A 14,838-nucleotide genomic window follows, 5' to 3' on the forward strand; every position below is an offset into this window, starting at 1 on the left:
TCTATGTTCTTAAAAAATACATAGAAATTTTTTTAAAGATGTAACAGTCATCAGTTACAACAAGATCTAGGTATTTGGTGGTGTACTTTGTGATGTTAATATGTACTTTGGGACTTTGGGTAAATGAAAATTCTGCTGCCATCATCTTGTTATGAATCTGTGTCATATACAACAGTTCACATAACAGATATGTTTGTCTTACAGTATTCTCGGACATAATAAACTATGAGCTAGACAACATTTAATATATTTTATTTAACATGAATTTCACTCTTCTTAAGGCGATAGAATTATGTCATTAATTTTCCTTCTGATAGTGTTTGTTAAACTCTAATTCCATATCCTATGGAAATTAATATTGAATATAGTTTGTGATGGTTTAAGCTCTTGCTTTACTTGACTTCCATCTGGTTATCTAATGTTTTATAACGTTTGGCTTACTATTTTGTTAAAAATATAAATCAATTGATAAACCACTGATTGGTAAGAACATGTGTTTCAAATGGTTTAGTTTCCTAGAAAGTGATACAGTTTGTTGACAGAATCATAAAATAATTTCATTTGTACAGCTTTATTATATAGTTATGTACATTATTGTTTCAAGGTTGCATAACAAGACAGTTTGATTATGTGACTTGATACATTGTTTTTTGATTTTTGCACATTAGATTTACTGCACATTATATACAATAAAAGCCAAATTTCCATTTTTAAAGACTAACATCATTTCAAAATATACACTTATTTAATATTTGAAAAGGTGCTTCTAAGTTTCCTTTAACAGTTTCAAATTTTAGCCTATTTATTACATCAAGTCTGATTATGTAAAAATAGGCAGGAAAGACAGAAAGGGTGATTATAGTCCATATTTCAGATAAAAACAAATAAAAATATCATAAATAATTTAGATTACTCTAAAGATTGAAAGCAGAGCCATGCATGAAATTTCTTTGATTGTATTTCAATATCGTATGCAGTTTAGTGCTGTTCTTACATAGAATGAGGATAAAGGCAACAATAGCTGACTGTATAAAAATATGTATTTTTAAAACTCAAATCAGGGCCAGGCATGGTGGCTCATGCCTTTAATCCCAGCACTTGGGAAGCAGAGGCAGGCAGATCTCTGTGACGTCAAGGCCAGCCTGGTCTACGTAGTGAGTTCCAGGCCAGCTGGGAGTACAGGGAGACCCTGTCTTAAAAAGGCCAAAACAAATCAGATCTTTCTTGTGCTTAACTGGATACCTCTTAATGAAGCATTTAAAGATCATTCACATATTAATATTTAATAGCATGTCAGTTGTTTAATGTATTCGGTTACTGTATGTACTGCTTAAAAACTGGAACCCTACTGAAAACACCCTACAGAAATATTTAGACAGATTGTTAATTTTCATTGAGTAATGTACCAGCAAGGAGGTTGATACAAAATTTTATTAAATATCTAAGAAATCCAATATGTAAAATAAAAGTAATTTTGCCTTCAGATATTTTACTATAATTAATTTGAAGAAGAAAGGGTTACCTAAATATGGATTTTTTTATGCGGAAAATGCTGCAGGGTAATTTCCATACTATAGATAAAGCTTCTTTCATTGAGTAAAAAGTGGGATTAATCATTTGATATTTCAAATCATACAGGATAGCATTGCTACAATTAAAAATTTATGAAAATTAAGTGTAAGATTTAAGTTGATGGACATAATTAAAATGTTTTAGTAAAGTTGTTGCTCAAATATACAGTTCTAAGAAAGCAAGAAAAGTATGGAGGAAGATGCTTCTGAAATATCAGACAAGTTCTTTTCTTAATATTTTTCTTTTGTTTAAATCTTTAAATTGTTGTATTCATTCCTAAATTGATTTTAGTTCCATATATGAAACTTTTTCATGGTTTATCACTGCAGTTTGCCACATCACATTATGTGTTATGCATTTTTATTATTCATGCCCTTACGTTGATTCACATTTCCATGTCTAACTATAAATTTGCTGATTTCTTTCTTTTGTTTCCATCGTTATGTGCATTTAATTCATTGAAGACCAAGAAAAATATAGCTCTTCCACCAAAGGTAAATATTAATGTTAACTTTTTGATCATTTCATACTATTACTTTTATAATATGCAAGAGTTATATATTGTATTTATTGAAATAATGGCCAGTATTATTTAACAGGTAGCTATTTGTCTGAAGTGATTTTGCAGCCCACTCATTCATCCTTTCATATTTAATATACAAAGTTTGTATAAAGAGGAAAATATTGTTTTAAAACTAAGAGTAGTATCGATATGAAATTCATTGATCAACAAAGATAACTAAAACAATTTTTCTTGAAAATCAATGGTACATTTTGTACACTGAGATTATATTTTATTATAAGAATTCATGACATACTCTTTATTTGTTCCTGTGGTTTTTGTTCGTTTGTTTCCATTTCCCCGTTCTAAAAGATAAAGGATTTTATTCTGACCTTCTCTCATGCCCACTCTGATATGCACAATGGAAATTTTCTGCATCCTACTGTGCAGAGGACAGTAAACTTACTGAACTCGCCAATTTCTGCTGTGACCAGGCATGCTTAAAGCAGCTACCTAAATATTAGATCTCTAGGCTTCAATATTGTTTTAATATGAATCCTATCTTTCTGAGAAATACAGTAACTAGAACTGATCCAGCCCACTCCTGACATTCCTGACCTCTTCCTTGTGTTTTGGTTCATGGTTTATCATTGCAACAAGTTTCAAGTGAGTGTCAGCTTCACCCTAGCCTCTGCTATTGCCTACATCATTTCATATTCAGAATTTTATTTAGCCTGATAATTAAACAGTTGAATATGAGTGTGTAGATGAGTATAATAGTTTTTAATAGTACTTGAAGTATATAGCTTAATGCAGATACGTTTATTGAATATTTGAAAGCAGATTGAGTTTTTGTTTATCTTAGTAACCCTCCAAACTAGTTCTGACAACAGCACCATCTTTATTTAAGGTAGCTGCCCTTTGGGCTTGAGTGATGGTTAAGCAGATAAGAGCCCTTGCTGGTCTTGTATAGAACTGAACTTGATTTCCAGCATCCACATCTGGCAGCTCACATCCACCTGTATCTCCAGTTCCAGGGGACCTTACACCATCTTTTGGCCTCAGTGAATACCTGCATTCACGTTGTGCACATATATACATTCAGGCTCACACATATAGACACAAAATAAAAATAATAAAATAAAAGCTAATAAATAAAAATCTATTTCCCCCTTTCCTTTTACAAATAAGGTCTCTTATTCTTTCACTTTCTTAGACTATACTTTGATGTATCTGGTTTAATAATCCCAAACCCCAAATGTATTATTCTTAGCTCTTAATATTAGGATATGTTGTGGATCTTAGTATGGGAAATTCAAATATTTATTTTAGTCTGACCTTACTAAAAGCAAATTAAACTCCAGGCACATAAGATACATATTCTGTCATGATTTTGACATACTAGCAATGAGTAGTAACTCAAATTAAATGCTACTCAATGAGATCAGGATGGGACTTTATTTCCAAAACCTCATGACCATCTTGTGCTTTTAATTCAAGTATCAGACTCAAGTTTTTATTCAGTATTAGAGAAATAATGCATTTTTTCTTAAATTCAGAAAATTTAACTTTTTTTGGAAGGTTACTGTGGCAAAATTCTTTCAGTTTTCTATTGGAAATTGGTCATGACCTAATTTATTAATTAAAAGACAGAGAATAGCAGTTAATTACAACTCTTCTGTATATGGTACTATTAACACAAAGCCATAGTTGACTAATCAAAGCAATAGTTCTTGAAGTCTGTATGATGAGTATGAATTTATGACCTTGCTCAGACCGTGACAAAATGTTAACAGTTTTGTAAGGTAGTAGGCCCTGACGGAGAGGTGCTGTCACCCTGTCAAGCTTTTCAGACAGAATATAGATATCCCTAATAGAAAAGATCATGGAACTGGAATCAACAAAAGAGGCACATTGCAATATTTATGCAGCAAAAAAATAAGCTGCGATTTAAGGCAGTGGAGTTCAACCACCAACAGTGGCCTTCAAAGTCACCCCCCTCAAAAAAATAAAGTTCGAAATTTCTTCAAAGTCAGATGGGAGGTCAAAAAAGAAAGCCACATTTACTGCATAGAAATCCCATTGCACTGACCCGTAGGCCCTCTTTTTTAATTTATAATATGGGAGAGTTTAGAGTATTGTGAGTACTTGAGCCTATAGTATTCATGGCTGACCATAGAAACCAAGAATCTCCTTTGTCGGAGTTTATTTTTGATGATTTCTAGCTTAAATAGTTTTACAGCTAAAGGCTTCAGTTTTCCAGGAACATGCAACACTGTCAGGGTTGAAATTAGAACATTTCTGTAAAAATGGACAGTCGATCTAGTATAGAGGAGGAGTCTATTAGCTCTCCCGCATATCTTGGTAAGCATGGTAGACAGAATTTATCAATCACTTACTATATGGTTATGATTCAGCTAAAAGTGTCATATATTTACTTCAGATTTTCACAACTACCTGGAATATGACCATTAGCATCCTCTGTTTTTCAACTAAGAGAACTAAAGCTTCAGAGATTAAAATGTGACCCCTTTATTTGTCATTCATTTGGTAAGTGGTAAGCCTCCCTCCAATGGGTATGTGAAACAGTCACTCTAACATCCTAGTAGCTTTTATTGAGGGCCTACTGTGTATATAGAGTAACATAGTTATAGCACCATGTGTTGCATAGAAATGGAGTCACAGGCTTAAGTGGAATGCCTGTGGTACTGTAAGGCAGGGCCAGCGTTTGATCAGATGTAACAGCCCCTCTCACACCAGGATCTTGGAAAAGCCACTTAGTTTTCATACTTTCCTGTGACAACCTAATTGTGTACACTCAGCTAAATCTATACCTGTTTTCACAGCAACACCTGTATAACGTAGGAAATCCCATTCGGTATATGTGAGTAGATAGCACGACCTGGGCTTGAAAATTCAGCTGAACAATTAGAAATAAATGTTGATACAACTTAATTTACATTTTTATCCTTTTATGTTGAAAGCTCAGAGGACATTCCGTTTTAGGTTTCACAGACTGCTTTTAGGCCTATTTTAAATTATTCATTCTTAAATAAGCCAATTTTTCCCTCTCTGCTACATTTCTTGGACAGTTTTAAAGAGCCCATGAATGTAGTTTGGGGGCATCGAAATAATGATGTCAGAAGATCAAAACTGAACCAGAAATTAAATGACTTCAAGGTGAGAAAAATGTTATTGTCATGATAAATTTCTAATTTATGTGCCTTTTAGATGGTATTTCTTAAGTGCATTATCTTTGGCTCTTGGAAGCAATTTTAAATCTTAATACACATCACATTACCTTTTCTACAATAATATTTTCCTTAGTTGTAAGGCATGTGTGATTTCTGTACATGGATAAGAAAGGCATTTAGAGCCCAAGTGATTAAATGGTTTCATGAGGAACAGAAAGCAATAGCATTTTGTTGATTTTTGTTTTCTATCTGGCTGATACAATGTATAATATTTATATTGAATTGTATTATCCACATTCTAAGGGATGTTTGAGCATTCTCTCTAGTCAGCTGTGACTGCTAAGTTTTTTTTTTTATAAATGCTAAAACATACTGCTTGTACTTTTCTACATTAAGTGATGGCAAAGACAGTTTGAGCCCTATTATTCAAAATTAAGTTTTTATGTAAATATGGCATTAACCTTAATAAAATGGAGAAGTGAAAATGTTAATTTTACTTATTTGCTGTTACATTAGTTATTGTATAAGAGGTTGTAAATGAATAGAACTTGAACACTGTAGTGATAAAACAGGAATAGATTATAGGCCTGGTTTACTAAACTAAGTAAACTAACTTTTAATTTTCAGAATTCATATTTTTATAATTGCATATAGTACCAAAAGATTTTAATTTGTTACAAATTATTATTTAGTCAAAGCATATTAGGCCAGGTCAATCATTTTCTGTTAATTTAGGTTAAGACTGGGATCTAGGATCTAGGGTTAGAGCTCCATGGTTCAGTGCTTGCTTGGTCCTAGTTGTGCCTTTGTGAGAGTCTCACAAAGCTGTGAGAGAGGTAGACAGGGAGAAAAGGGGGAGAGACAGTATTTACTTGAAGATGAGCATTTTATAATCTTCCATGCTTAACAATTCTCGGGCAGAACTTTTCTTGAACATACGCATAATGATTCTGAGTTCTATTATTATTTTTATTATTATTTTAATAATTGTTTATTATATTTTACGTGTATGAGTATTATGCCTGCATGAATCTAAGAGCACCACATGAGTGGAGACCAGAAGAGGGTATCAGATTCCCTGGAACTGGAGTTATAGACCGTTGTTACCCTCCATGTGGGTCTTGCAATCAAACCCAGGTCTTCTGTAAGAGCAGAAAGTGCTCTTAACTGCTGAGCCATTTCTTCAGACCCTTGAGGTTCTGTCATTAGACGAGTGGATAGTTTCTTATTCTCTACATATTCGTCTCTTTAAACTTTGAGTTCTGTGAGGGTGAAACACCAAATGAAGCAATCTAAAGGTTGTGGTTTTGACTTTTCCCATTCAGCTCAGTCAAGTGTACATGCAACTGTGGATCATAAGGCTTCTGGACATTTCACACATATCAACTCTGGCTTGCAAGATGTACCTGATTGAAAGAGAACATCATTTACCCTTTCCTCCTGAGTTCTGTAAAGAAAGTGCAGCAGAAATTAGAAATAAGCAGTTGTCCAATGATAGGCAGTCTCATTAATATATTTTCTCAAGTTGACTATTTCCTTAAAATATTAGAAAATATAGGAAAGAGACTGTCAAAAATCAAAGCCAAATTAATAAAAGTTAGGGCACATCAAGATGATCAAGATAGTATATGTTGTTTTTAGTGTTATTAGAAAAAAGAATTCAATGAGTAAACAATAGAGATCATTTGGGATTAAGAAATGACCTCTCGTTGCTTGGTTTTGCTTTACCCCAGAGAATCCAAATTCCACTGGTTGCCCTTTATGAAGGTTGTTTTCAGAGTAACTCTTAAGGAGGAGTTATTTTCTTTTAAAACCTCTGTTTTATCAATATTTTATTTATTACTTTTATTTTTTAAGTGTACGAGTGTATTACCTGCATATACGTATGTGCAATGCCCCACAGTGGCCAGAAGAGGGTGTCAGATTCCATGGAACCAGAGTTACAGAAGGTTGTTAGCCTCCATGTGGGTGTTGTAAATCAAATGTGGATCCTCTGCAAGTGGATCCACTGCTCTTAACATCTAAGCCATCTCTCCAGCCCTGAAAATCTTCTTGTTTCTTTGTAGCAGCTACTTGACATCCAGTAGCACAGAGCAAGGTACAGACAGATTCTTCCACCCTGAGCTGGCCTTCTTCATCTGTCAAGGACTAAGGTTTTCAGTGTTGTTCTGGAGCCTGGCAGATTTTCATACTAGCCAGTGCCTTGGGTTGGAAATCTTGAACTTTGTAGGGTGTTCATTGGAAATAAGCATGCTCAAACTAAACATGAGGTCCTGTGGCTCTGACTGTGGTGAGATTTGAGTGGTTATGTGTTTAATGATCCTCTTTTATTTGTGCCAGTGTTCATTTTAATTATTATGCCAAACATTCTGTCTTCTTTATAAGTCCCACAAATCACTATGGTACTCTCACATCACATGTGATATTTATTGTTGCTTTTTATGTTTCTCATGCAGGAAAAATTTTCTCTTTTTTAGTTTTGAGTATTTCGTGAGCATTGTCTTTGCATTATTTGTATCCCTCCTGTCCCCCCAAAGTCTGCCAATGTCCCCTCACTAACACTCAGTTTCTTGTCTTCTTCTTTGATTATTTTTGTGGCATACATCCATTTATAAACATGCATACGTATTTATAGTGCACTGAGTCCATTTAGTGGTCCTCATGTGTACTTGTGTTTAGAGCTATCTGCTTGGGACTAGATAACCTCTCAGGGAACTAATCCCTGGAGAAAATTCTCCCTGTCTCAGCATCCATTGATTGTCTATAGTTCTTCATCTTGAGGTAGGACTCTGTGACATAGTCCCATTCACCTTGGCATGTCAAGTGGTTTTGTCATTATGCAGATTTCATTAGACTAACATACTGTGGAGATTTCATTGGTACAACTTCTGTATCACATCTAGAATACATTAAGTAGCAGCAGGTGTCCTTCTGGCTCTTACCGTCTTTCTGCACCCTCTTCCACAAACTTCTCTGAGTCTTGCATTTAGAGGTTGCATTGTAGATATGCCACTTTAGGGTTACGTACCTCATAGTCACCTGTTCTTTGTATTTGACCAGTTGTAGAACTTTGTAATACTCTCCATCTGTTGAAAGAGAAGCTTCTTTGATGAGAGAGCTACACTTGTAAATATAAGTGTAAATATAAGGATATACATTTAGAATACAATAAGATACTGTTATTATTAAATAAGGGATTATTTTTATTTTATTTTAAGACATAAGAATATCTTGAAACATTTCTATACTTGCAAGTTGAAATGCACATTACTTCAGGAAATTGATTCAGAATTGGGGAACTTGGATATAAGGAAAAAATTACATATTTGATTTTTTCATGTTTGATGTATGTGGAGATAGATTATGTTTAAGTGAAAGCAGAGTTATATCAAAGTTATTTGCACTGCGTAAATCCAATAGTACCATAGATCATTAAGGAAAAACATCATTTCTTAATTTTAAAAAATGGAAGAAAGTAATATCAAATGCAGTACAGTTTTCTCAACACCTAGAGTTTGTTTAAAATGAGAAATTAAATAATTCTGGAGACTAGATCACAGAGCCAAGGACAGTTGTTGTATTTTGATTTTTGTGAATGTGCAGTTGTTTTAAAAATTTAACAGCATTCTCATAAATAAGAATTACTGCCACAACAGAGGTTCTCTGAAACCTCTTCTCTTTACAGATAAAAGTTAATAGTGGGGCATGTTAGGAAATGATAAACTGTTAAAAAGTAATGAGTTTGGGGGCTGGAGAGATGGCTCTACCAGTAAGAGCATTAGCTATTCTTGCAGAGGACTCAGGCTCAGTTCCCAACATTCACATAGAGGCTAACAACCAGGTCTGAAAACCCGACCTGAGTTCAGTATTCAAATCTCAGGACCAACAATGTATAGAGAACTGACTCCCAAAAGTTGTTCTCTAACATCCAAAAATCTAATCCTATACACTGGCCTAACACACACAGAGAAAGAGAGAGAGAGAGAGAGAGAGAGAGAGAGAGAGAGAGAGAGAAGAGAGAGGAGAGGGGCTAATGACCAAGCCTGAGAGAGAGAGAAAAAAAAAAGAGAGAAGAGAGAGAGAGAGAGAGAGAGAGAGAGAGAGAGAGAGAGAAAAAGAGAAGAGGAGAGGAGAGAGAGAGAAGCTAATGACCAAGCCTGAAGATCTGACCTGAGTTCGGTGTTCAAACCTCAGGTCAAACATGGTATAGAGAACTGACTCCCACAAGCTGCCCTCTAACATCTCCGATGCACTTGTCTACACACACACACACACACACACACACACACACACACACACTAAAATGTTTTGAAAATTGAGAATTTTGGAAATTAAGAATTAAATTAAGAATTCTTGGAAAAGAAAATAGAAATAATCATTTTAATCAGAATCTTTGTTTTTAACACTATTGAATTCTTTCCCTTAAGAAGATACAATAAATACTTTGTAAATTATACAAAGTATAATTACTTTTCTTACTCTATTTTTCAATTGGAATTTTTTTGTTGAATTTTAGAATAAGAAATTATTTCTCAAGTGTGCTTTTAAGTGAACTCCTTAAAGCAAGCTCTGGTTTTGTACTTGCTTGGTTGCAATGCTGATTGTCATTTTGATATATGTGCATTCATCTGAAAAAAATACTGGAGTTTGCAAAGTACAATGAACAAAACAGTCAGTGTGAAGAAATGGGATTTTGTTCAATAAACATAGGTTAGTACATTAATATATGCTTTTATTAAACATTTTGTCTCTTTTATTAAAGCACAGTTTATTTAATCTAAAGTATATCACCCAGATCATAGCTTAGGGGGGAAATTTCAGCCTGTCAGTCTCCTCAGGAAACAATTTTGATAAACTGAAAAGTTAATTACATCTTAGGGACTAAAGGAGATAAATTATTTAATGTACTATAATGTATTTTAATGAATTGTCTATAATTATAGTTGAAATACAGTCTATAGTAAGCTTCCTTTTCTTTTGACTGTGACATAGAAGGTAAGTCATGAACAAAACTAAATACAAATAAAGGTAAATAATTACATTATTGTAAAAATGAGAAAATTTGACTCTAATATGTAACAGATATGAAAGAAATAAAACCTCTGAGGACCATAATTTTTCATTATTTTTTTGTAAAAGAATAGTAATAACTTGCCTTTTAAGTTTTTAAAATTTTTTGTTACTTTGAAACGCTACTATAATTCAGAATGTTTCTAAATATGAATTTAATGCTAGGGTCTCAAGTACTTGTATAAAGTGTAGTATTTCATATTTAAATTTAAAAAATTACTTTTAGAATTAAAATTGTTAAAAATAGTGGAACCTTTTAAATGATGATGAATAATCTGTCTTTTCAAAATATGGTACTTGAAATCTTTAATATATAGTTAATCTAATTGTAACAACATAATAGAGAGCTAATATTCCAAAGACAATTTGCTCTTAACCATTACTCTTATACTTCCTATAAATAATGAATAGCAATAGAATCATACCTTTTGTTTCCAATTTATGATAAATACTTGAATTTTTAGTTTAAAATTTAGATTGTCATGTGTATCATCCATAAACAATGTCATTTTATTCCACAGTATGCAGCTAAGGAATAAAATGGAGTATGTCTTTAATAAACCTAACAAGCGTTCGCATTTGCACTGATGGTATGAGGATAAAAAAACTTTCATTATACATGATAACTTAGGCAGACAATTGTTTCAGAATACGAACTAAATACATATATCACAAAAATTGCAAATATTACCAGTATGTATTCAGTGTTCTACAATTCTCTCATCTTTTGATTTGAGCAGCTAAATGATAGGCTTACTCGCTTGTTGGTTCTATTTTGGAATCTGAAGCCAAACAATGTAGATTGCACAAGAGTAACATTTGGTGGGCAGTTTAGGGGGTCCATCCTGATCATGGCTTATAATATTAATTTGGAGATTAATGTGTCCTGTCCTATTAAAAAGTTGTTATCTTCAGATTTTTTAGGAATAAGTACAGCATATTAGTGAAGTCCCTGAAAACAATAATTAAACATTCAGTTTAATTATATACTATCATCTTTAAATTTAGTAATTTTAAGGTTTGCAAAATGAGTATTTAAATGCAATTATTTATAGCGTAAAATAATCATATTTACAAATCAAATCTTTGCAGAGTTCAAACACTGAGACTGTTTCAATGTACCTCAGGCCAGGTACTTTGGCGAAATAATCATCAGTGTCTAGCTATCAACTCTAAGAACTGCCTGGTGCTTTATTTTAAAGAAACCAGCGTGTGGACTAGCAAATGTTAAGTTCTTTAAAGTTAATATAGTCGGTGAGGATATTTAAGATAGCATTGCTTTAAGCTCTGTTTAAAGAAATTGAGACTTTATTGTATTGTTTTAAGCATTAATTATAGATGCAACTGACTGCAGTTTATTTGGTTTCCTCAAAATTCAAAGCATTTACAAAAACATATACCCAGAGGTACTTAGGTGTATGGCTGAGAGCAGCTGTACTTGCACAAGATTTTCTGTATTGCACCTGAGTTTCTATACACACAGCTGAGTTTTCAGTCACTTTGTTTTCAGTTCATAAGTACTGTGTACTGTCATGTAGCAGCTTGCTTCATAATGCTACCTTTGACTCTTTTATTTTGTCAGGTAACTAACAAGATACTCACCTACTTTTCCCAAGCTCTGTCTTGAAGCATCTTTTAGTTCTAATGTAGTCACTATGTATTGTCTCTTAGGTCAACATTTTCGAAGCAAGTGCGTGTCATTGCTTACTTTATGGAATTATGATGCTAGATAATGAGATTGTCTAATTTACTGACTTTCATAAAGTAAAACAGTTAAGATTTCACTGATATTATGATTATGATTAAAAGATTTAGGTGGAAGTTTCAGACAGGTATTTCATCTGTTGAATTACTAGTCTGTACTTACACACACAATAAACATGTTGTTTTTAAAGTCTCTTCAAGAGACTTGATGAATAAGTCTCTTATTCATCAAGAAACCTTTAAGCATTGTAATGGAAATCTTGTCTATATATATCCTTATAAGGTCTGTATAAGAGATGAAATCAACATATCCAATCAATCGATTTATCAGCATTTCTATCAAATTCTAAACTATTAATGGCTTTGGCAAAAAAATAAAAAACACATGCATCACCAAATTTTAGCACTTGTTTTAGAGACTGAATGATACATAGATTACTTAATTTTCTGATACATGCACACATACATGTGCACACACATAAATGCACACATGCACACAAACACATCTTAAAAGTCAGTCTTAGTGGGGCTGGAGAGATGGCTTAGTGGTTAAGAGCTCTAGCTGCTCTTGTAGAAGACCCGGGTTTGATTCCCACCACCCACATGGCAGCTAAGAGCCTGTAACTCTAATTCCAGGTGAATCTGATGCTCTCCTCTGACCTTCACAGGCATTGCATGACACAGGTGCATTTACATACATGCAGGCAATACACTCATATAGCTCAACAGAGGTGCTTTCAGATTATCCATTCTATCATGTGGCATTGTGATCCTCATTGTTCATTTTTATTTATTGATTATTTTCTTACTGTATGGACATTCATTTGTTTAGTATTTCAGGGACGTCAGAGTTGTTTGTTCTTTGTGCCAGAATCTCACAGATTTATGAACACTTGTATGAAATTTTAGTGTATGGAGCCTGGAGAGAAGGCTCAGCAACTAAGAGCCGTTACTGCTCTTTCAGAAGACATAGCCTCAGTTCCCAGCACCCACATGGATTCTAACTAGCATTAGTAACTACAGTTCCACAGATTCTGACATCTTTGACCTCCAGGGCACCAGGTACACACATGGCACACATACATATATTAAGGAAAAACATATGCATAAAATGAAAATAAATTAAAAAATGATTTTTAAAGTAAATCTTAGCACTTCTTTTAGATTAAGTTTTCGCACACACATACACACACAACTTAAAAATCTATTTTAGCACTTGAGAGATTGAGTAGTCTAGAAAATAAACAAAAGGTAAGTTGTAAAAATCAGAATTTAACTCATCCAGTATAGTTACAAGCTTTTGAATACTTTGCACAGAACTATACCCCTAGTTTTTCCCCTTTGTTTATAAAAACACAAAAATTAGAGACAGAATTATCAAGCTAGAGTGTTTATGATGGATTCTGATATAAAATAACCAATTTTATTGAATACTGCAATCTTACCCTCCAATTATATACATTTTCTGCTTATGACAAAAAAGATCTTTGTAATATACATTGCTTTACATGTTGAAAAGAGCAAATAAATAATATGTATAATTTTAAAAATCTATGAATTTTATGTGATCCATTCAAGCCATCAAGAGTGGAGGCTTAAATCTTTTATCTAAGTAAATCCATATTTTATGCAACAAATATTTGTCAAAAACTGTTGCTCAAAATTCATGATTTCAGAAGAATACCTCCAAAATGTGCATGATTGCCAATTAAGTAGATTTCAGGTGACTAGTGCTTAGCTAAGGATGTCAAGTGGGTGTATGCATGCATGTAAGCATGTGCTTCTATGTGTGATGTGTTCAGTATGCAAATTTGTTCATGGAAGAACAAGCAAAAGCTAGTTGATTCAATTGAAACACAATTTCAGAATTAAATTTAGTTTTATTCATTCAGTTATGAAGCAAGTTGACAATATGTCACATCAGGTGAAGAAATAGGGTGCTTATGTTTTGTTACTAACATTGTGTTCCTCACTCTCTGTAACTTGAATCATGTTCACCTTTAGATTAACAGTTGCTGGTATTGTATACTTTGCATTTTGTTTAATTTATTAATCATGTGTTATTTCTAAATTTCATTTAATTCAAGTCATTTCAGAAGCACTGAAATCTTAAACTAGTCAGTTCCGACAGGTGCTTCCCGTGTTTTAATAAGCTTCCATTGTGTGTTTTTACAGCAAGCTTAGTAGTGGAGGAGCGAACAAGACAGATGAAAATGAAAGTGCACCGACTTAAGCAGACAGCAGGGTCTGGTTCTAGTCAAGAACTCGATCGCGAGCACTATCCTAAGGTAAAATTAGTAGTATCCAATTAGTAGTTTTCCTTTCAGAAACACATAGTATATGTATGCAGCAGGCAGGATTACAAGTACTGAGTTATATAAAGGAAGTAATTGTTAAATATTAGGTTTGCATCATCATTGCTCTTACTGCCTGAAAAATCTCTTCACGTCTTTATATTTTCATAAGCTACATAACATTATTGTGATACTATATTTAATAACTTTTCAAAAGTAAATATATAGCTTTATCAAAGGCCATGACTGTCATTACTTGCATCCCCAGAAGTAAGCAAGATAGACGAACCCATTTGTTCCTGAAATATTAAGATAATAACTTAGTCCTAAATATTATTGTATGTGACATTAGGTATTGAGTTAGTGGAAAAAACCATGCCGTGTGATGGCTTCTTTTAAATGCCTGCCTATGGTAAGACACGAAACTGTTTCAGTCTCTCAGAAAATGACATTCACATAATTCCAAGAACTAATAAATACTTAATTTATATTTAAATATTTT

The 14,838-nt window shown here is 33.3% G+C and overlaps 1 protein-coding gene across 49 annotated transcripts in view; it reads left to right on the top strand.

Annotated features, from left to right (window-relative positions):
• Rims1 (regulating synaptic membrane exocytosis 1) overlaps positions 1–14,838 on the top strand; it is a 486,359-nt gene that overhangs the window by 368,881 nt on the left and 102,640 nt on the right. For 22 of the 49 annotated variants that reach the window (XM_029557777.1, XM_017795156.2, XM_008856294.3 and 19 more), the window contains 2 exons: positions 2,037–2,066; positions 14,218–14,330. The exons of 7 other annotated variants lie outside the window; for them this stretch is intronic. In XM_029557777.1, the coding sequence (XP_029413637.1) occupies positions 2,037–2,066; positions 14,218–14,330 (143 nt within the window). Of the gene's footprint in view, positions 1–2,036; positions 2,067–5,181; positions 5,255–14,217; positions 14,331–14,838 lie in introns of those variants that run through there. 20 more of the 49 variants (XM_008856326.3, XM_008856295.3, XM_008856299.3 and 17 more) reach the window with 2 other exon arrangements.

This window comes from Nannospalax galili, unplaced genomic scaffold, assembly GCF_000622305.1.
Source record: "Nannospalax galili isolate Female #2095 unplaced genomic scaffold, S.galili_v1.0 scaffold206, whole genome shotgun sequence".
NCBI lineage: Eukaryota > Metazoa > Chordata > Mammalia > Rodentia > Spalacidae > Nannospalax > Nannospalax galili.